Source organism: Sceloporus occidentalis, unplaced genomic scaffold (genome assembly GCF_023333645.1).
Source record: "Sceloporus occidentalis isolate IW3139 unplaced genomic scaffold, rSceOcc1.0.p SCAF_6, whole genome shotgun sequence".
Lineage (NCBI taxonomy): Eukaryota > Metazoa > Chordata > Lepidosauria > Squamata > Phrynosomatidae > Sceloporus > Sceloporus occidentalis.
The window spans coordinates 26,310,746-26,335,101 of record NW_028316986.1 but is presented as its reverse complement, the minus strand read 5'-3'; the positions used below and the strand labels follow the sequence as shown (position 1 = coordinate 26,335,101).

Sequence of the window (24,356 nt, the reverse complement as noted above, 5' to 3'; positions counted from 1 at the left end):
ACATCAACTCTTAATAATAAAAAGCAGCTAGCTTTGCACTTACACTGAAAATGCAAAACATCACATTACATCGATCTCATCCTTTGACTAATAATATGGTTTTGTCCTTGTAACATGTTCTAATCCTGTATTAATTCACATTGGCTCTCTGTGGTTAGCTGCAAGTATTTTCCACTTAAAACCATCTCTTTCCAGCGTGCTGTTAACTGTACCGACTTTTCCACAGCAAAGTTTGCTAAAAGTGACCTTCTCTTTCAAAGCAGCCAAAGGGGAGCAGTGCTCTTTTAAAAGAAGCTGGAGAAATTAGCTCAAGTAGACATAAAGACACTATGTCCCACACATCTAATCATCAAATGGTTTTACTTTCCCTGAGATAAAGTCAGAAGAAATTATATTATCTCCGATCTTTACCTTCCATTTGCTGGACACTGTGACAGCTCTGAACGGTATGTCTGTATCTGTAAAAGCACCCAGGGGTATAAACCCCTTTAGCATGACAGTCTCAAAGTCCTAATAAGCCCCAAATGCCTAAAAGGCATTCTCTTGCCATGGAAAGTACAAGTGGTTTGCTGAACTTTGGAGTGAACAATAATCCAATGTCTTCTGCCCTGTGGAGAGAAGACAAGCAGATGGAACTTGACAATGCTAAGCCAAGCTGTGTTGTTATGACCTTTTGCTCTCCTTTTCTTTGCGTTCACTCAGAAGCTATGCCTTTCAATGGCAGATACTTCCACCCATAGTTACAGCTCCAATCCAACACGGAAATCTGTTTCTTACCCTGCACTTCTTTCTCAGACGAACTTAGGTTCAGTCCACACCAGCACACACACATCCCTGCAGCTTTGTTGTACACTGCAGTGTTGCTTAGTCTTCCTGTGTATCTTTTTAAAATGATAACTCATCATGCACTCCATACATACAACATCCACTCCATACATACAGACATTTGTATCATCATTTTTAAGGGAGGAAATGTATTTTGTGAGCACTGAAAACTTTGAGTTGTCTCCAACATCTTTGAAAAACTGCAGCTGGATTTGCATGACCATGTCCCAACCTCTGAACCCTGGATCTTCAAAACAGGCTTCTGGGGGTGGGAACAGGCACATGGAGATATGCCTGTGTCCAGGATTGCTGCCAGCAATCTCTGACTTATGCTGATAACCAAGCCTTCAGCCAACAGTGCAAGCAAAACAAACCTTGTGGAGAAGCAGTCTAAGAGCAGGCCGAGGAAGCAAGCTGATGTCAGGGTTCCAGAAAGTCAAGCGTACCAAAAGACGAGCCGAAGTCAGGAAGCCAGAAAGCAGCGTGATCAAAACAGCCCAAGGTCACAATAGCCAAGAGATAACAGAGGTCCGGTCCGAGGTCAAGATAACAAGGTAGCAAGGTAACAAGATGTCAGGAGCTAGAGCGACAGCAATCACACCAAGGGCTCATGCAATAAACTCTAGCAACAGGCACCTGCAGGCAAGTCTCGTCTCCAGAGTCACCACTAGGCTGTGGCACCATAGGAGGCCTCTTCTCAGCACTAGGACCTGGTTGGACCTCCTGCTCTGGGGCTGGGGAAGCACAGCTGGGACCTGGCAGAGTAGAACTAACACCTGGCGTAGCCTCAATCAGCCCTTGCTCTGGAGGAGGCTCATCCTCCTCCTCATCCTCCGAGAGCTCCTCTTGGCTGGCCATGACATCCTGCTCCAAATATGCTGATGTAGGCCTGCATGGGTCCTAAGAATCTGGAAGCTGCACCAAAAGCTGCCCTCCAGTGCTTAGGAATGGAGTGTGGCTTTGGCGCAACCTCCGGACTCTTAGGACCCATGCATCATTTAAATAGCATACCTCCAAAGGGACCCGAAGCAGCTTTATTTTGGCAGTCTGTAACAGGCCGTAGTCTCATGGCCTATGAAAGATTTTCTATCTGGTGGTGACCAGTGGAACAGACTACCAGACTACCAAGCAGTGGTGAATGCCCACATGCTGCAGGTATGTAAGCAGGGCATGGACAGCCACCTGTCAGGTACAGCTGCATCCTGCCTTGCAGTCCTTTCACTGAGCAAAAGCTGAACCTTTAAGATCTTTTCCAACTCTGACATGCTGGCAAACCACCTTAAAGTTGACAGAAAAACTACTACAGCTATATTTAAGTGAGATGTCATGGCTGGAATGCAGTTCTATGCTCAAGGAGTGTGTATTGTGTGCTTTTAAGACATCTCCAGTTTATGGAGACTGTAAAGTGAACATTTCGCAGGAGTTTCTTGGCAAGATGTGTTCAGGGTGGGTTTGTTATTGCCTCTCTCTAAGACAGTGATTCCCAAAGTGGGTGGTACACCTCCCAGGGGTGGGTGTAAAGATCCAAGGGGGCAATGAGGGGTAAAGGGGGCAGCAGGGGGGCAGTGAGGGAAGAAGGGGGCGATGGAGGGCCTTCAGTTAAAGTACTGGCGCACAAGAAAGAAAAGGGGAACCAGCAGTCTTCTAAGATCACTGGGTGCAAAGAGAGCAGCAACCAAGATTGTTTTAAATTTGCAGCATAACTGCAGACTTAATATCAGGAAATAGGCATTGGTGGGTACCAGGGTTGTTGCCCAAGAGAAAAGGGGGTGGCAGCTTGAAAATGTTTGGGGACCACTGCTCTGAGAGAATGTGACTTATTCAAAGTCACTCAGTGAGTTTCCATATCCAAGCATCAAGAAGACCCTGATTCAAATCATCAAGTTTTAAAACAATTAAATACCTTATATACTCAACTTTAAGTTGACCTCATATATAAGTTAAGGGTAGGTTTGGGGGCCAAAATTATGGATTTTGATATGACCCATGGGTAAGTCGAGGGTAAAACTTAAAGGGATGTAATGAAGGATGTAAAGGATGAAGCAAAGGAAAACAATGCCAAAGAACTTACAAAATTCCAACAGGCATAAGTGTTTGTACTCACACTAAAGGCTACAATACATAATCTATACTATTAAAATGTGCACAACTCTAAACAAAAAACAACAACAACAGTTTAAAGCATAAAATATGTGGGGAGGGGGAGAAACAGCACACAGACCCCAAATGCCTATATAATGAAAAGAGTGTTTGCTTCCAATAGAAGTTCCACATCCTTGGAGTAGTCCCCCAAAAGGTCTTCTCATATGTCCTTACAATTCTCACATGTCCTTTCCCACTACACAATTATAGTGCTGTGATTCCACATTAACTGCCATGGCAACATCATATGGAATCTTGGGAATGGCACAAGAGCATTTAGAATTCTCAACTAGAGAGTTTTAGTGCTTCATAAAACTACAAACCTAAGATCCCAGATGATGTTGCCATGGCAGTTAATGAGGAATCATAATGCTATAAATGTATAGTGTGAAAGGGCCTCATATGTGCCTGGGACTGGTGGGGACTGAGAAAGCCTTCCCCTGAGGATCTTATAATTCAGACAGGCTCATATAAGGATACACACAGCTCATGGAAATGCTTTCCGAGTAAGTTGTGATACACAGTCCCAAGATAACTGGAACTGGGTCACTCATCTGGACAGGACAACGCATTTGATAACACAAACCACAGGGAAACTGGCTTGTGGAGAAATGCTGTCAGTTAAATTCTAACAAGTAACTTCTGCCACATGGCAAGACAAGTCACAGCTTTAAAGCTGGGCACAGGCTCTCAAACCCTGACTGTCAGCGGGTGAGGAAAGACAGTACATCTTGAAGGCATCGCAGTCTGGAAACAAACAGAAAGTGTGCAATCTCTGTTTTAACAGGTGAAATGGAAATTAAAATGAAAGTGTCCCTCTGTGCATCATTGCACTAACTTACAAAAGTAGTAGAGACAAGCTTTACTAAGGAGATGTCTTTTGACATAGGCTGGTATAAATGCCCTTGTCGGTAAGAGGAAATGCCCTTTCCTATCTTACTCTGTGTCAAAAGAAATCTTTGTACTGTGGCTTGTCTATATTTCTTTCTATGAGTTGGTGCAATGAAGCACACAGAGCTGCTAGCTTAGTTTCTGTACTGTAAAAGAAGCAATAAACAGAAATTCAGGGTTCGGAAGAAAGAGAAAAAGACATTTTGCCATTAAATGAAATGCAAAACTAAAAACATGTTTATATTCTAAAATGGCAGGAATTTTTAAAACAATGTAGCAACTAGTACCAACCACAGACTAATCTTTCTAATTGTACTGCATCCTAACAGCAGTCAACACACTCAGTTTTAAGGCAACTTACCTCCTGGAATTTGGCAGCATTACAGTTGCTTCAGGTTATTATTAAGAAGAAAAAATGTTAATTTCAAAGGGATATTCCGTCTGCATTAGTAGCTGGAACAAAATGTGCCACCTGATCATTCTCTGCCTATGCTATAAAAATTGCCATGTTAATTCAGAACATTTTTATAGGTGACAACACAATTCCCCCCCGCCCCCCATGTATCATCCAATTAAGCATTAGCTTGTATGAGAAAGATATGAGATAACATAATACAGTTTTAATACAACACCATGTTGGGTTAGATGAAAGATTTACTTCTGCGGACACCTCCTCCAACAGTGGCAAGCCAGAGGCTATATTCTATATTTTACTTATAAAACAAGAAATTTGAATTTAGAAAAGGAAATGATATGATGCATCAAAATATTATTCATGTATAATGGTCACTACCCAGAAAAAATAAAGTATGCTTAGGCTGTACTGAAATCAGTGAGATGTAATTGCACAATTATGCATTTAACCCCTATCAATTTGAATGGAATTTGAACTTGCTAACTTGTTCTGGACTGGACCCAATGGCTACCAGCCAGACAAACATAGTGGCGAATAACCACCGGGGAAAGTTAAAGGCAAGGAGCCACCTTACAAAAACCTGATAGCACCAAGGGATTTTTGAGAGAACCTGGCAACCTAATCAAGAGGAATAGTTTACAATACAAGAAAGGGGTAGAGGAAAAATATATCGAGAGCAATTCCTGCAAATAGGCTACATTTTTATTGAACAAGGGCAGTCAATGAGCTGCTTGAGTATTTCAAAAATGAAAAGATAAATGCATGAAATTTGAAAATGGCATTAATTTTTCTTTTGTTTTTTACTGTCATAGTTTCATGTGGTAGGATCAGAAAAAAAAAACCTGACTTCTAGAATTTGGTTCTAGGTTTGTTTTTCTACATTCTGGCCCCTCTCTTCCCCCTAACCTGATCTTCTGTGTAGAATATCTACAGAAAGTACATATTGTGTTGTATGGCATAAAATTTCCCTTCATTTCTTTTGGAGTTGGAGTCTTGTTCCACTTCCACTAACTGACCATCTGAGGCTCAAGAAGGACTTCTCTGCACTACCATCCCCAATAAGAATGGTGGTGTATGCACAGGCTTTTTTCAGCATGCAGCTTGGCTCATTTACATGATTTACACCTCAAGATACTTGCTCTTTAAACACATTTTCTGGATTGCTGACTCTATATTATTATTAGCTGTATGTTTATACATTGACAGACCACAGGGACTTACTGCTTAAAAATGAACGGGGCAAGTGCAAACTAAAAATCTTTCAAGCGAAAAAGTCTGTATTCTTGATAAGGGAAGAAGGGAACCATAAGTACAGGATGAAGCTACTGGTTTGGCAGTAGTACTTATCTAATGGATCTCCAGATTCTAGTCAGTCACAAGCTAAACATGAACCGACTGTGTTGTGTGACTGCAAAAAAAGTTAATGAAATTTTAGTCTGACTTAATAGAACTATAGTTCTGAAGCCACAGGAAGAAATATTTCCAGCTCATGGAAACAGAGCACTCAGGGCAATGCAATTGAATGAAAACAGGCAAGGTGTGGGATGTAACCCCTATGAGAAAAAGCTGAATTTAATGAGCTGTCAAATAGAAGAAAGAAAGAAAAATCTTATTCTGTTACTCTAGGAAACTGTACTAGAACTAAAGGTAAAGGTAAAGGTTGTCAAGTTGTGTCGAATAGGGGATGGTGCTCATCTCCGTTATTAAGCCGAAAAGCCAGTGTTGTCAGAGACTACTCTGTGATCATGTGGCCAGCATGATTGCACAGAACGCTGTTTACCTTCCCACCGGGGTGGTACCTGTTTATCTACTTGCATTTGCATGCTTTCAAACTACTAGGTTGGCAGAAGCTGGGACTAGTGATGGAAGCTCACCCCATCATGGGGCACTCAGGCCTCAAACTGCCAACCTGCCGATCTTGCAATCAACAGAGTCAGCGTCTTAACCACTTGAGCCACCGTATCAACTAAGGCGCTTCAATTTCAGGACAAGAGATTTGGGCTGGATATTAGGAGAAACATCTTCATGGCAAAAGGGGTTGGCTAAAGGAATTAATTATCTAGGAGGAGGTAATTAATTACACTGTTTTACTAGAGGTTTTCAGCCAAAGGCTGAATAACCATCTATTGTAGATGCTCAGATTATGAACCTTCTGCATGAAACAGACGGTTCAGCTAGATGAATTAAAAGTCCCCATCCAGTGTTATGATTCTATGATCTAGGTTAAAATCCTACTTTTGCTGCTCCCTAGGCCTCCCAAATAATTTGTCCCTCTTTTAAGCAGACAAAGAACAGCTTTACCATGGCAAAGGGGTAAGAGATAACAAGGTGAACTCAGTACTAGTTAGACAAGAGGAGCGTATTAGAGAAAACAGCTAAGCAGAAGCTTTCAAAATACTGTACCAGGTTCAGTCCTCACATTTCAAGTTTAAAGGTTCTCAGGTAGCAGGGCTGGGAAATGGACATACCATGTTTGGGGAAAACATTTTTTTCCCAGACGGTAGTTCCCAATATCTCCCATTCCATAAGATTCTGAAGATTGTAGTCAAAAATTATTTCACTTTCCAAGTTCTGGGACGGCAGAAAATGGTTACCAGTGAAAATGGACAATCGCAGATTGATCTGTATTTATGCTATACTTCTTTCTTCTTCCTTAAAAAGATGTTCTGGGTTTTTTGTTTTTGTTTTCTGTTTGTGGAAGTGGAGGGAGGGGAAGTGTCAGAGAAATGGAATCCACGCTTCCCCTATTTGAGCTTTTCAGACATCCCTGCTGAATGCTCAACATGAAAACTTGAGAGGCTCAAATGGCTGGGAACGAATGCACATCACTGTGTAAATTCAAATAATCTCCCTCCCCCTTTCATTCAAATACCACTTCTATCATCATCATCATCATCATCATCATCATCATCATCATCATCATCATCAATTAATTAATTTCTGCATCAAAATCATGTTAACCTAAAGCAGCCCATTGGGTTTGTCTTTCTTCATTCCTCTCCTTAATACTAAATACAAACTGTATCCAGGTACAGACTGATTGACTTTATTTCCAAGTAACAGTTCATCCAGCATCTGCAAGAAACATGTGGGTCAATGTAGTACAGAAGCAATGGAGGGAACATTCCTAGTCTTGTTTTTCTCAAACAACAGCTGCTCTGGATTACTGTACGCTTATCGGTACAATTTCATATTAGTGGAAGGTTTCGTTCTTTTTCAGGAGTCTACAAATCTGTGAATGAAAACATTTGGGATGTATATGGTACTAAAATTATCATCTATCCAACCACAGTTTTCTACTATCCTTCTGTGCACTCCTTAGCTCTCTTTTTCCTTCCCTTTTTTTCTCTCAGTTGTCATACCACAAAAATGATGACTCCATGTTGGTTGGGACAGAGGACTCGTCCTTGTTTCTGTCAGCCTTTAGACATGGAATCTGGGGGCTCCTTAGAGGAGAAAAATGAGAGGTGCAATTCTAAGGAGTCATAAACTCAGATATTCCATCTGTAATACTACATGAGGTTTGTGGTCCCTGGGCAACCTTTAGACAACTGATGCTCACAGCACCCCTACTGCTACAGCAGCTAAGAAGAGGGTGAGCCATGAAGCCACAAATTCGTATAAGCCAGCAGCTATCCCATGAGGCTGAATAAACCTTGTAATGTTAAAATTGGTTTCCCTCTTCCCTCCCCATCCTGCTTTCTTTTTCTTTTCTAAGACTGTAAGCAAATTGATCTTGTAGCATCTTTGAGACTGAATGTGTAGAAAAAGTTGTAGCATAAGCTATCATAGACTTGGTCAATTTCCTCAGATGCAAGTCGACAAAAGTTTATGCTACAATTTCATCCACCCAGTTAGCCTCAAAGGTGCTACAAAACCCCTTTGAATATTGATATTCCAGACTAACACAGCTATGTCTCTGAATTCTTTTCTAAGACTGTAAGCCTGAGGTCAGATATCAAGTAAGCCACATCCAGAGCTTATGCAGATGCAAAGCTGGGTATAAATGTTATACATAAATAAATACAAGCTCTCATAAAACACATCCAGGGGTAGCCCTGTTGACCATAAAGCAAAGTAATATTAATAAATATTAATAAAATTAATTTATATTTTCCTACCTCTCCCAGGTGGATCGAGGTGGGATTACAGCCCAACAGTAACAATAAAATACAAAAATAAAACATATAATTTCAAACATTAAAACAGTTAAAACAGTGCAGTCAACTTTTATAAGATAAAAGTAGAATAACATCTCAAATCCACAAAACAGCAATACCTTTATTGGACCAACCAAAATGCACAAAATACATGATGTAAGTTTTCAAAGCTCCACTGTCTTCTTCATCAGGCAAAGGTGTAAAAATTCATGCAGGATAAAGAAAAAAAATGACAATGTCACAAGCCTACATTTTGTCAACATGGATATTCCTCCATACCACCTTAACTGAGAACAACAAGAACATCATGACAAAATGTAGGCCTGTGACTCTAACACCATCATTTTTTTCTTTTTCCTGTATGATTTTTAACATCTTTGACTGAGAAAGAAGTCAGTGGAGCTTCGAAAGCTTATATCATGAATTCTGCGTATTTTGGTTGGCCCCATAAAGATATCATTGTTTTGTGGACTTTGGATGTTATAAACTCTCGAGTTTGAGCTTCTTTCAGGCTCCAAGGTTCTTTACTCAATAAAGAGAGAGGCTTCTGCTCTGCAAAGTGCCACAAACATGAATATATTAAATAAAGAGCAATCCCTAGTATATTTTTGTCTAGCTTTACTTTTACGCTAGAGTAATAGATAGAAAATATTAATAGTTTCAAAAGACTATTATGATCATCTTCAAATTTTCATCAAAAATGCCTGAAGATACATTACATGAGTTCTCATTATTTGACCATTCAACACTTGGTAAGTCCTGTGACATGTATGTGAAGGGAAAGACCACAACTCAGTTGTAGATCTTTGTATGCAGAAGGTCAAACTCAATCTTTGGCACCTGTGGGTAGAGGTGCAAACGATATGTGGAGGTACTGCCTTCTAGTATTCACAATGCAGAGTAGAACTAGGTGGAACACTAGTTTGACTTAGCATAAGGGAGTTTCCCTTAAAATTGTGTATGTATTTCGTCTGTGTTGCTTATTTGCACACGTTGGTCCTAAAAATCATAGCATCATGGAGTTGGACAAGAACTCAAGGGGCATCAAGTCCAACCCTATGCCATGCAGGAAGACACAATCAAAGCACCACCAAGAGATGGCCATCTAGCCTCTGCTTAAAAATTTCCCAAAAAGGAGACTCCACTGCACTCTGAGGCAGCCTATTCCATTCTCTTACTGTTAGGAAGTTCTTCCTAATGTTGAGGTGGAATCTCTTTTTCTGTAGTTGGAACCCATTGCTCCAGGTCCTATATTCTGGAGCTGTAGAAAACAAGCATATTGCTCCATCTTCAATATGATCTCCTTTCAAATATTTAAACAGGCTATAGTATCAGCTCTTAACATTCTCTTCTCCAGACTGAATACACTCAGCTCCCTAAGCCACTCCTCAACAGGGCATGGTTTCCAGACCTTTCACCATTTTAGTCACCCTCCTCTGGTCTATTGGAAATGGCTTGGAGCAACTCACTTGCTCTCAAAAACAGCTCCCTTATACTTGGGGGAAAAAACTGAATCATAGTGAACTTCCTCACAGCAATGCTGGGCTTTGCCAATGCTGGGGGGCGGAAGGGGGAATGAACTGATCAACAACAATCCATTCTCTTTTATCTGAGACAATCCATTTGGCAGGGTTTTTAAAAAAAATAAAATAAAAAGAACATTATGTTAAATAAAAGCAGATGTGGACTTTAAATGAAATGAAAATCAGAATTATACAAGTAGCAAAAATGGATCTAAAAAGGCCAACACTCCAGGTGCAATTCTCATAAAAGGCCCCATCTGATTGCATTTTTTTTTAAAAAAAAAAACCCTTTTATTAGGAGACATAGAACTATTCTCTTTATTTTATAGGGCTCAGCTCCCCCATTCCTCCTCCTCACTAATTTCTACTGAGAGAAATGTTAAAGTGGCAAACCACGTTAGGATCACTGTTATCTTGTGTGATGCTTGCAAAGCCTTTTTAAACTTTTAACTCCAAATGTCACACTTCATCATGCAGCTGTCAGCCATTGTTGCTTTTTAATGTACTGAATTCAATTGTGTAGACACCAAGTTTGACATGTGTTAATGCAACCATTAAAACAAAAATAGGGGAAAGTCCATTTCCCTTGATTCCACTCATGCTTAGGATCTACAAGAGCAAACAAAAATTGAGAACCAGTATAGAAGAAAAACAAATCTAGAAACTAATTGCACCAGTGACTAGACATCTTTGCATGCCTAGATGGTAAGAGGCCAAAGGCTGTCATTTCTCTCAAGAAGGAAGCATTTTAATGGCACCTAACTACGTACCTGGATTTTATTCATTGCTCATTGTAAGCTTCCAAGTAACCTGAGGAACAACAACTAAAATACTTCACGGATTTTATTATTATTTACATAGACGATTAAATGCAGGGCTTTTGCAAAACTGGATTTGTTTGGAACTGAGATGGAATTCATGATTACAATTTAATGGACTGTGGGGAACAAGTTCTTACAGGCTCCTGGCAAGATTGAGTTGTTCCCAGAACCAGGTCATGTGGGGGTGCTTTGGGGTGCCAAATGTCTCCCTTCTGCTTTGAGGATCTATACCTGATTACTGAAAAGGTGGAAAAGAGTAGTAATGCTAGATCTGGTAGGGGGGCAACATGGTCTTTCACTTGGGCTCAGGTCCTAGCAGGGTAAGGATGGAGAATCAGTTTTTTCCCCATGCACTTAAGAGAAAATAATAGGGATTGGGTTTTATGGGAGCTCCCAGCAGTGAAGCCGATCAGGAAAGAGCAGAAGGGGGAGAAAGGTCTACAAACAGAGTGAAGAAGGAAGGCAAGTAAAACCTTGGAAATTATCAAGGTCGATATCACAACTACAATACTGTTACATCCTCCCAAACTCAAACACCCAGCTAGCATAGGTCAGTGTTGCTCAATGTGATGGTCCAATGTTGCTTCACAAGCCACTGTCTACTGGCTCATGGTGAGAATCTCAATAACTACACAAATACACTAATAATATGGCATAAATATGGTACTTACCCATAGCACACTGGGGTGGAAATTGTCAGTCTTCCACATAAGAGACCGCAAGAAACACTAGCATGCAAAGAGCTTTTATATGTTAGCATGCTAAATCTGAATTAGCTGTACTGGTATAGGTACAACACTTGTTATATTAGGATGTTTAAGCTAAGACATGTAAAGCTCTCCTGAGATTTTCTGACCTTTGTTCAGTTTCCCTCAGAAGTCCTTGGGAGAAATGCCCAAGACAAAAACCTGGTTGTAGCTGTGGGCATGAATTAGCTCTCCAATATATGGCCAGAAAGTTTCACACATCTCATCAAATTTCTTTGACTTTCCTGTTAAAGAGAAATTTCAGCAAAAACTCTGTTTTTGCTGCTGGTGGTGATAGTGGTACAATTAATTTCAGTTCTGTGTCTAACACATTTGGGCAACCTAATAATACAGAATTAAACTAATAGATAATGTAACCATGCAAAACATCACTTCAAAAAGAAGTGCTGCAAAAAAGTGCCACAAAAAAAGTTGTTACTTTCCTTAATTTCTAGTTACTACCTACTATTATATAATGGAACTTGAGTACCCATGGATTTTGGTATCTACAGGGCTCCTGGAACCAAACCCTATCAAATACCAAGGCCTCATTGTATGATTGTTTATATGTCACCTTTTTTCCCAGTGTAGGACCCAGGGTGACTTACGACAGATCCCGGGGGGGGGGGGGGGGGGGAATCATAGTTAAAAATTCACAAAATAAAACAGTTAAAAAGAAATTAAACTATCAAACAAGTTGACACCAATTAAAATCAAAAATCTTTTTTAAAAAACAGAACAACAATTAAAAAATTGGAAAATCCAGAGTATTGCTTAGGCAGACTAAGCTGTGTATAATCAGTCCTCAAAGGCTTGTCAAAGCAGAACGGTTTTCACTTATCTGTGGAAAGAGAGTAGGGAGGGCGCCATCCTAACCTATCTAGGAAGCCGCTTTGATTGTTTTACTACAGAAAAGCAGGATAAAAATAAAAGTTTTATTTAAATTTATTTATTATTATTATTATTTAGGAAGGGAGTACCAGAACCTGGGGGAAGCCACTGAGATGGCCCTCTCCTGGGGGACCCCACCAGATGTACCTGTGAGTGTGGTGGGAAAGAGAGAAGGGCTTCCCATTCAGATTTCAATACATGGGCAAGTTTGTAAAGGAGAATACAGTCCTGGATTATCATGCACTGGATTTCTTTTTTCAGCTTCACACACTGATATATAACAGCAACAACACTGTTTATTATTCATATTTGTAAGGCCTCTAAAAAAGGTGGTTGCTGAAGAGAACATACGAAACCTGTACAACGGGCTTATAAATGTAGATGAAGAACAGAATACCTAAGATAAAATGAAAAGAAGCTCAAAAGCAGGGAAGAAGGCCAAAATATACAGAAAGAGAGAGAAAAAGAGAGAGAAAGGAATTTCAGCATAAGAGAGCAGATTTTGAGAAGAGTTAAATAACATTCCACGAAGGGATGAAGTGAGTAAATGAATATTGGCTTGAGAAATATTTCTAGAAAGCAATGGCAAACCTTCTCTGAACAGATCGTGCCATGAAAACTCCAGGGTCACCAAAAGTCTGAAATGACTTGAAGGCACACAAGAACAACAACAGCAACAAAAGAGTAACACAAATATGGAACCTGACAAGCAACAAATGACAAACACAAAGACCAGTGAGGATATTATAGAGTAAATCAGGGACAAAAGATAAGAAAGAGCAAGAGATCAATATTATCTGAATGTTTTAACAGCTAGGAGGATAATGCTTCTGTATCCCTTTAAAAAAAAAGTATGGAAACAGCTATAAAAAACAGTCCTAAAGTAGTACTGTATTGTGAAGAATGTCAAATAAACATGGGAACAGCTGAGAGACCCAAGATTATAGTTACATTTCCATGTACTGTAGTTGTAAATACAGAATGTGTTATGTAAGAACAAATATGCTTTTGCCTGCCACCAGAAATCTCTACTCCTAAAATTTTACCTTTGTGTGAAACAGCACACATAAAGACTGGTCCTGTTCTTACTCTTATATTTCTGGCAGCTGCTACCAAGTCCTTGAAACTCAAAAAGTCCATCCATGCCTTGGCTTTTGTTTGCCACAAAACATAAGTGCCAGAATTTCAGGAGAGACATATATGATATGTCAGCTTTTCTGCTGGATACTGTCTGCACCAGATTTCTATAGGTTGTGACAGTATTTTTACCATTTTGACACCCACATTCCCACAGTGGAGAGAGACAGAGAGGGAGAAAGACTGTCTATAACTGATTACAATTGATTCTTTGTTAACTTTCTGACTGAAGTAATTTCTACTTAATAAACGGACATATGGCATATGCTGGAGGTAGGTATGCTACGAACAATGTTCAACAGACTTTGTTTGGACAATTCACTTTGAACTGTGTAAACATCATATTCAAATTACATTCCAGATCATCTGAATTAAGAAATTTCTAAAGACCTGTATCTAAGAAAGCTCCTCCATTTACAATTTATTTCTAGGACCGTGCAGATTTTAATGTACAAGGAATGTGTGAAATGAAAAATATGGCAAGGTAGAGATGACAGCGTAATTCACTCTATTATTTCATTCACTTCTAACTTTTGTCATGTTGCTATATTATATTTATATGTTTATAACACAAACAGATACTCTAATTATCACGCAGTTACAAAAGTAACCAATAATTACCTGCACTTCGTAAGTTGGGGTCTAAATCAGGCATCTCTTTACAAGCTTCTGGGCTAACACTGTAGATAGATGCACCCGCCTCATTGGTAATGCTGCAGAACAGAAAGCAAATGATCAAAAAACATATTGCACACATCAGGCGAGGCAAAGTACAATTTCTTGCATTTTAATACAGCTAAAATACTTTAACTGCACAGAGTAAAATGCACATAGATTAAAGACTTGTTTTTTTAAAAAAAAAAACCAGAACAAACATCATAATAAAATGCATCAGCCACTATGTGAAAGGGCTCCTTAAGTAAGATCCTAAAGCATTTGAAATAAATTTAAACTAAAATATATGGGATTTACCTTCAATATTTAGGATCTGAGCTAAAGATCCATAGCATTCATACACATGAATGTGTTAAAATATAAACCACTTTCCATAGATGACACATTACACTTTGTTTTCATGACTGAAATAAAATTTGTTTGGCTTTTATTGTGGTTTTATGTCCCACTAGTCTCCAAAAACTTGAAGATCGTCTGCCCAGCAATCGAGGCTTTCACCACATTTATCAACCACACACAAACAAAACTAAAAAGACTGCATGTTATCTTTGCAACATATTGGGCTACATACTGTTCATACTAATTGTTACAAAGCATAATATCTAAAAAAGCTCAGTCTAAAGTAAAGGTGTCTATGCAGCTGAATCACTGTTGTAAAGCCCTCTGCAAACTGAAAAAGAGCTAAATGCTCATTTATACTCCTTTATTTAATTTTTTGTATTATATTCACTAAAGTAAAGGTGTCTAACTATGCAGCTGACTAAGTCACTGTTGTAAAGCCCTTTGCAAATTACTAAAGTAATAAAATATGAATAACCTTTCGCCAGAACAATAGTGATCAGTTTCTAATTGCTATATACAAATTGTAAAATACAGTTCTGGAATTGTAGCTAAATGTAGTGTCATTGGTTTTTATTCAACTGCAAAAATAACATATATAACCATTCAGTGCAGTTAGGCTTGCATTCTTTCTCAATTTCTCTTGCTCATGCACACACAAAAACACACAACACAGAGATCAAACTCAAACATGAAAGAAATATGAATTTAAAGCATTTCTCAACACAAAGCAAAGCCAGTTCACAAAATTTTGACCTTCTATTTTTTAAAAAGATAAAACCAAGTTGTTTCTGTTATCATTCCGTCTTCCCACAAGGCACTGTGACTTTTTTTCTACAGCTGTCTCCTCTAAAAGCAACCAGAGTCACAACATCACATGCAAGGCCAATCTTAATAGACGAAGCTACCAAACCCAAGCTGCAAACTTGCAAGGCAGGAGTATCAATTTTCCTTCTTTTAGGCGCACTGAAATGCCCCTAAAACCTGCAGACAGCGCCAAAACTTTCAGAAAATAAATGTGAACTGAAATAACCATCAAAGCTGTATAGTATTTAAAAAAAAACTCACACAGACTTTGCAAAGAGAGGATCAGCTAGAAGAAAATGAACTCCTTTCCCTCAACTATTGAAAACTTTCAGACTGAGTATCATTGAGAGAAAACAATGCCATTTCTGTTCATGGCGAAGAACCAGCACTTATAAAAGATCTACAGGTCAGAGGCAACTGGGCTGTGTTTTTATTCATATAGTGAGGCAAACCACAAGTAGCATATGGTTGCTTGAATTGCCAAAATATCATTTAGTATATTGGAGGCTAATACAGATAAGATAAATAATGAATGCATACACACACACACTTTCCCAGTTCAACCAAATGTAAGAAATAATCAGGGATGAAAGGCTAAAAAATTAGATAACAACTACAATACTTTCAAAATGTTCTGACTACTAAGAACTCACCCAGAAATAGGACCCAAGCTGCTTGACAATGTAGGCTTGAATAATAATAAGAGGAAAAATGAACTTTTAGAAGCAACTGAAACAAACACCATTCTTTAGAGCACAATTGCTTTAAACTGTGCTTCCCCCCCTTGCTTTTTTCTTTTTCTTTTCTAAGTCTGTAAGTAAAAAGCAAAATCAGCATCGATTATCCTGTTTTGAAAAGTTGTTTTTCCAGGCTAAAAGGAGTTTGCAGCACCACACAGAAAACACTTTAGATTGTTAAAAAAAAAGCACAATTATTTTTTTTCTCAATTCCGGTGAACAAAGAGTCCCAATGAAGATCATACAACTATGCAAAATGTTTTTCCAACAAAAGTTCATAATTAGGACATACAAAAGGCACACTACCTGCCACTTTCTCAGAAGACTCTTGTCAATAATATTTGAACATGACTGATAACATTTACCAAAATGGAGTAACAATAGCCTAGACTTAACTATTTACTATCTAGATTTTGAAAATTCTATGAAATGAAAGTATTTATTCATTAATGAGATTTTAAAGTTGTTTAACAAAAAAGAATCTGAAAGTAACCAGTATCTTATTGATTTTTATCTGAAGCATTCATTTCATCAGTAATATTGGTGATTTTGCTACTGTTCCTGACATCACTGTCAGTGACTCAAAATAATACTCCATTTCCATCTAAAGACTTTAAAATAAGATGCTTAAAAGTAAGCAAAACTGCAGACACATGCAAAAGGGGAAATGCTTTGGTGCAAGGAGGGGCATTTTATATATTCCATGTGCACAGTTTTTACCATTTCCCCCACGTCTAAACTATTGAAGTGATAGCAGATACAAACTGGATAGCTCAGGTAGTGCATGCCATGCATTTTACAATATACAGATCAAGGAAAGTGTTTTGTTGCTAATCATCCAAAAATCCCATATACACAACTAGTATAAATAACACATCCCAATAATACAACACAAACTACTATACAAGAAGTCGGTTCCTTTGCCTTTTTTCAGAGACAAAATATTGCAAACTACTGAGGAGGAGATTTAAAAAATTAGCTGAGGCTATATTTTTGCAAGGGTGAGATATAATTTCCGCTGAAAATCCCCCCTTCCAACAAATGTAATTACATTTATTGCAGTTCAAATCTGAAAACTGCCTCATGAAACAGAAGGCTATTGTGAACAGAAGAACAAGTTTATAATAAATGCATTAGTTTCACCCTTTCTTAGCCAAGGTTTTATAGAGTTGCTGTGATTTATTTCCAGACGGTAGAGGCAGGCTTGCCTGTGTAAATTAGGGGAAATAGAGCATTCATGATCACACTTATCACAACTATGTATTTCAAACAAGGTGGGAAAATAATAGATGGGAATGTCATTATTCCAGTCAGTGCTCAAAGTGGGGCTGGAACGGGTATTATGTCATTTTATTTTATTTTTTCTGGGAGAGAGAGCAAATGCCAACAGCTATTCTACCCCTTTTCTATGGACATAATTTTAAATTTAAATGATTTTATTGTTAGTCACTCAGAAGTGTTATGGTACAGTCAGCCTTCTGTATCCATGAGTTTTTAATCAGCAGATTCAACCATTCTTTCATGGCTTGAAAATATTTTTAAAATATATAAATTTCAAAAAGCAAAAATTGAATTTACCATTTTATATAAGTGACATCATTTTACTAAATCATTGTATTTAATGAGACTTGAGTATCCACTCATTTTGCTATCCACACCGGGTCTTGGAACCAAACCCCAGCAGGTATCAGGGGCCCACCATATAAATATTTCAGATAAATGAATGAATGTGACAGATTGGACAAATTTGAAATGAAATCAACCCATCCTTTTTTCTACTACTTCAGAATTCTACCATCCTGAAGGGTTCCATCATACTATGTTCTTGGTCACAGTGAATACTAGGAGGAGAATAGAACTAAACAGAACAATAACAATAGGAGGTCCATTCACATTACACATTTATTGCACTATTGTTCCATTTTAATTGCCATGGTTCCATCCTTTGGAATCTTCTGGGATTTGTAATTTGGTGAGCCACTAGAACTCTCTGGATGACAGTTCTAAATGTCTTTCTAGAAACTGCAAATCCCAGGATCCCACAAGTTGTTACCATGGCAGTTAAAGTAGAATCATAGCGATATAATTGTGAAGTGTGAAAGGACCCCAGGACAAGAAATACTGCCTACAACAATGTTGACTTGATCGCTGGAAAATTGCTAGTTGTCAACATTGCTGTAAGAAATCGCTTTTGGTTTTGGTCTTTATTTAAGAAACATTCCCTCACTTTCAAACAGGGTACAAATAATTCAGCTGACTCCTTTAAATAAAAAGACAAATGCACACAACAACAACAACAACAAATACTAGGGATATAGAAAGCTGAAGCCAGTTATATCCACTTTCCTGAATAATCAGATTATCACTGATGAGAGGGAGTGTGTTGAACTACAGCTGCAGAGAAAAGAGTTCAAATCCATGCTCAACCATAAAACTCAGCAGGTGATCTTAGGTCAGTACCTAACTCACAGGGAAATAAAATGGGGATTAAAAGATCTTCTTTAGATCGAGATCTCTGGATAAAGAGCAGGATAAAATCGTAATAAATCATTATCACTGTCATAGTGGCAGTAAGCTCTATATCTCTAGAATCAGTTGGCACTGCCCTTATGTTTTGTGGGATATGAATGTTGTAGAAGAATATCATAAAACGTCAAATGTTGGATTTAAGGGACTTTTTATCATTCAAAGTTGTCTGCATACTGGCACGAGAAGATGCAAGCATAGGGAACTCTGTCTGCAGTGTTGTCACCCTTGTCTGGCTGGCACAGATGTAGACAATATTGTGGATCATTGGGATGAGATAAAGGTAAAGTACTTCACACATATACAGATCTGTACAAATGATAAAGAAGCAGTACCGAACAGCTCAAATTTTAAAGAGGACTGTTAGAAACTAATTCAAAAGATAGCATTAGCAGAGATAAACGTCATCAGGTTTCTAGAATTAATTTAGTCCAAACGTTTACTCTTTGAAGTTCAATATGTGGAAGACAGTAATTTAAAATAAATTTAAGAAAATGGGGGAAAGAGTGTGCCTGATCTGTATTTTAAATCTGTTTTTTTCCTCTTTTAAAAAAAAATAGGGAAAACTGAGCATGAAATTGGCATTCTCTCTACATCTTACTCATAGTCAGTTGCTTGAACAGGATTCATATATATAAAACAGGTGAAGTAAAAATCCTTTTATTGGAACCAGCTTCTAATTGTATAGAATACACAAGCTTTTGCATTTCATGGACCTCCTTCTAAATTATTAGCTCATTCTGTTTGATGAACAGCTAAGCATTCAAAAGCTTGCATATTCTTAAATAGTGAATAACTAGAAGTTAAATTGTCTGGGCATGTTGTACTCAAGCTTAGGAACCCATCCATCCAAAGAGAATAAATTTTGCTACAGAGATTTGTTCATAAGTCTTTGAGGAGGAAAAAAAGTGTGAGATACCAGAATACACTTACTAGGAATCTAAAAGCCAAGTTTCACATACAATTGACTTCATTCTGGCAAGTATCTCTGTTCAGAAATAGAAAGAAAACACCAATTTAGATAGCTTCAAGAGGAATTTTAAAGAATTCTGACAGGATAAGGCTACCAGTCTAATGGCCACAAAATGCCTTCCGGGGCCAAAGGCAACATGCCCTTGAATACAAATTGCAGGGTGAAACATGAGTGGGAGGGTACACTTGTGCTTCTGTTCTGTTGGAAGGCTTCCTTTAGACACTAGTCGGACAAATGCTGGCCTAGATTTGGTTTAATCCAGAGGTTGAAAAGAAAGGCTCAGTTAGCAGTAATTGTCCAAGAGCTCTTCAGAACTGTGGAGTTCAGGCAAGAAGCTCCATTCTACATCATCATCCTCTTCTGAAATGGAGGTTCCACAAAAGGGCTCTGAAAATCTGAGAAGCTAAAAATCTTTCTTATGTTAGCCCCACCAAAATCCCAGTTTTCTACGGTTAGAACAATACCACATATACAGTGTTTCTTCACATATCAGCTGAATGGCACTGAATAGTGCTTCTATTTTGTTCTTGTTAACTGCTATCAAGTCAATCTACTTATGGCATCCCCATGAATGAGAAACCACCAAGTCACCCTGTCATTCAGTGCTTCGATACTCAGGGCTATGGCCTCCTTGACTCTATCCATCCGGAATGCTATCTTCCACTTTTCTTACTGCCTTCTGCCTCCTAATCATTATTATTTTTTCTAGGGAGTCAAGTCTTCTTATGATATGTCCGAAGTACAACAATCTCTGTTTAGTCATCTTGGCTTCCAGGGCGAGTTCAGGCTTTATTTGCTCTACAACCCATTTATTTGTCTTTTCAACAGTCCATGATGTCTAGAGAATTTTTCTCCAGCACCATATTTCAAATGAGTTTATTTTCTTCCTATCAGTTTTCTTCGTTGTTTGGCTTTCACAACCATACATAGTATACATACACCATCAGGGCTAGCCTGGAAGAAGGGCCCTCCCTCCAATCCATCTGCCTTGGTCCAGGCCTCAGAGGGAGAGAAGAACCACTGGACCTCATCCCCTTTCCCTCCACCATTCCCTTCTCCTTTTGTGTCGTGTCTTTTAGATTGTAAGCCCGAGGGCAGGGAACTGTCTGATTCAAAATAATAATTGTAAGCCGCCCTGAGAGCCACTAGGGCTGAAGGGCGGGATATAAATACCTAAATAAATAAATAAATAAATAATGGGACAATCCTAACTTTAGTATTCAATGATACATCTTTAGAATCTTATCTAGTTCCTTCATAGCTGCCTTCCAGATTTTAATCTTCTTTTGAATTCTTGACTGCATTTTGATTGACTGAGCCAAGATATGGGAAATCTTGAACTGAAAGACCATATCTCCTCATACAATCTGCCAAGAATGCTAAGATCTTCAGAGGAAAGCTTTCTCTCGGTCCCGCCACAATCACAGGCTCATTTGGTAAGGTAATGAGAGAGAGCTTTCTGGGTGGCTGCTCCTACCCTCTGAAATGCGCTTCCACAGGAGGCTAGGCTGGCCACCTCCCTGCTTTCCTTCTATCAGCAAGCAAAGACATTTTTGTTTAAGCAGACTTTTAAAGGTTAGGTAGGAAAGATTTTTATTTATTTGTTTGTTTTATTTGTTTTTAACTTTTGTGTGGCTTTTAAATGATCTTATAGTTTTTAAAGTGGGGGTTTTAAATTTTTATTGTAAACATTTTTAATTTGTTACTTTTGTAAGATGCCTTGCATTCCATCTTGGGAGAAAGGGGGCTTAAGAATGAAGTAGATAAATAAAATACATAAATAATAAATAATAAACTGTTTCAATGTAAAGTAAATCATCTGTGGTCATTATTTTTGTTTTCTTAATGTTCTACTGTAAACTTGCCTTTCCACTTTCGTCCTTGACCTTCTTCAGTAATGGTTCCAGGTCCTTGTTATTTTCTGCTAGTACTATAGTGTCATCTGCCTATCTTTAAATGTTGGTTATTCTTTCCTCCAATTTTCATGTCTCCTTCTTCCACATATCAGTCTGCTTTCTGTATGATACGTTTAACATACAAGTTAAAGAGATAGGGTGATAAATTTTAGCCTTGCTTGACCTCTGTGCCAATTGGAAACCATTCCATTTCTCCATAATCTGTGCTAATGGTAGCCTCCTGTCCTGAGCACAGTTACGCACTGTTGCTGTTGTTTTTGTTTGTTTTCAAGTCGTTTCTAATTTATGACGAACCTATCATGGGGTTTTCTTGGCAAGTTTCTTCTGGTTTGCCATTGCCATGCTCTGAGGCTGAGAGAGTGTGACCTGTCCAAGGTCACCCAGTGGGTTTACATGGGCAAGCTGGGATTTGAACTCTGGTCTCCAGAGTCATAATCCAACCTTCAAACCACTATGCCACACTGGCACCAGGACAATCAAACATTGTGGCACATCCATTTCTTTAAAAGCAATACATAGTTTTTCATGATCTAAGCAACTGAGGCCTTTGCTATACTCTATACATGATGATTTTCTCCTTAAATGCTTTAGTGTGCTCCACTATCCAACATATGTTTGCAAAATGATCCACAGTGCTTTTTCCTTTCTTGAGCCCAGCGTGGACACAGAACCATAAAATTATAGACTCACAAGATTTGTAGAGACCCCCTGCCATGCAGGAACATACATTCATAGAATCATAGAGTTGGAAGAGACCACAAGGGGCATCCTGTCCAACCCCAATCTGCCATGCAGGAACTCTCAGTCAAAGCACCCCTGATAGATGACCATCCAGCCTGTGTTTAAAAACCTCCCAAAGAAGGAGACTCCACTACATTCCGAGGGAATGTGTTTCATTGTCGAACAGCTTTTCCTAATGTTTAGGTGGAATTTCTTCTCCTGTAGCTTGAATCCATTGCTCAGCGTCCTAGTCTTTAGAAAAACAGAAAACAAGCTTGTTCCATCTTCAATATGACATCTTTTTACATTTTTACACATGACTATCATGTCACATCTGAACCTTCTTTTCTCCAAGCTAAACATATCCAGCTTCCTAAGCCTCCCTTTACAGGATACAGTTTCCAGACCATTGCTCATTCTATATGTGGTAAAAGTCTTTGTTGTAGAATTTTGAGAATCACTTTTCTTGCATGGGAAATCAATGCAATGATCCTATCCCTGGTGCTCCCTTTCCTGAGCACTGAAACATATATTGAGAGTTTCCAATCTGTGCGCCATTCCTCCGCTTTCCATATTTGCTGACAGACATTAGTTAGAACTAGAGTAGATTCTGTATCTCTAGTTTGAAACAGGTCTACTGGTATGCCATTTGTTCTTGGTGATTTACTTCTTCGAAGTCCTCTGAGTTCAGTTTCCACTTCACTTTCTAAAATTGTAAGTTTATCACAGTTTTGACTTTATTTGTATCATCTTTTAGTTCTCATCTGTCCTTAACTGGTTGAAGAGTTTCATATGCCATTCATCAAGGCTTTCTTTTTGGCTGCAGACAGTGTCATTCTGCATTCCTTCTTGCCAATGTACCTGGATTCAGCTCGGAGTGTTCTGGCTCCCAATCAATTAGGTTTAATGGTGTAAATCTATTTTTTTACATTGTCTGTACATTATAAAGGGATGTTTTTCAGCACAATTGTTGGTTTAGTGTTTTTCTTTATTTTTACTCTTGTTTTTCTATTAGCAGTTCATTGTCTGTGGCATAATCTGCTTCTGGTCTTGTTTTTTCAGGGAGAATGGAGTTTCTCAATCTTCTGCTTCCAATTATGTATTCTATTTGATTTCTATATTGAACATCAGGTGATGTCCATGTTTCCTGGGTTGCTTGAAAAATATATTTGTCATGAAATATATTTGTTGGCCTCACAAAATTCAGTGAGTCACTCTCTTGATCCATATCTTAATCCTAGGCCAAATTTTCCTACAATCTTTGGTTTTATTCTACTATATAACTATTTATGAGTAATTTAAATCCATGAGTAATCTACTTGTTTACAGGTAGATTACTCATGTTTTGATGCTTCAGTATATGCAATGAATTTAAAATTTGTTAAAATTCCTTCCACCAATGGAACAGAATCTTCTAAATTTCCTCTGGAAGGTAAATGTGCTCCCAAGATGAAAGATGGAGTTAAGATTACCACAGAGATTAGGGAAATGTTTTTTGTATGAGCAGAAATCCATTCACACAAAGTTATGTTTTGCCCAATATACATTAAGAGCATTTGTTTTTGTTTAAAAAAAACCTTCACAACTGCAGCAGTGTTATGTACAGAAAATGATGGCCACATTTTTTAAAAAGCAAAGGAATTTGAGTCCATTGAATTTCAGGCTAATACCACTGTTTACAAGAGATATAATTCTACATTCCCACTCAAGTTATAGGCACTTTTGAGAATTACAATAAAAATACAGGGGAGAGGGACATGGCTCACTTCACCACAAGCCCATCATCCCTAAATGATACTCTTGTATGCAAAACATGGGTGCAATTCTAATACACTTATATACAAGGTGTATTTAGTTCAAGACAGCAATCCATTTGCACTTTACAAGTAATATTTTCTACTTTTCTCATCATCTGATTTCCATTAACCTATATAATCTTTCAAACATATAAAGTGCACTAAAATTCATTTGAGTACCAATAAACTATTCCACTTTCAGTTATTGTCAGGGTTGCCTGTACAAGACAAATGAAAGGAACACTTCCAAGCTGAATGCATCTCAACTAAGTTATCAGAAGGTAGAGAATCACGTTATGCCATTGCCAGACCTTTA

General features: G+C 38.3%; 1 protein-coding gene across 1 annotated transcript in view; it reads right to left on the bottom strand.

Moving 5' to 3' along the window:
- Nucleotides 1-24,356, bottom strand: part of LOC149310543 (S1 RNA-binding domain-containing protein 1-like) — a 239,603-nt gene that overhangs the window by 137,820 nt on the left and 77,427 nt on the right. The window contains exon 15 of the mRNA XM_089529149.1: nt 14,173-14,264. Coding sequence (XP_089385275.1) covers nt 14,173-14,264 — 92 coding nt within the window. The remainder of the gene's footprint in view (nt 1-14,172; nt 14,265-24,356) is intronic.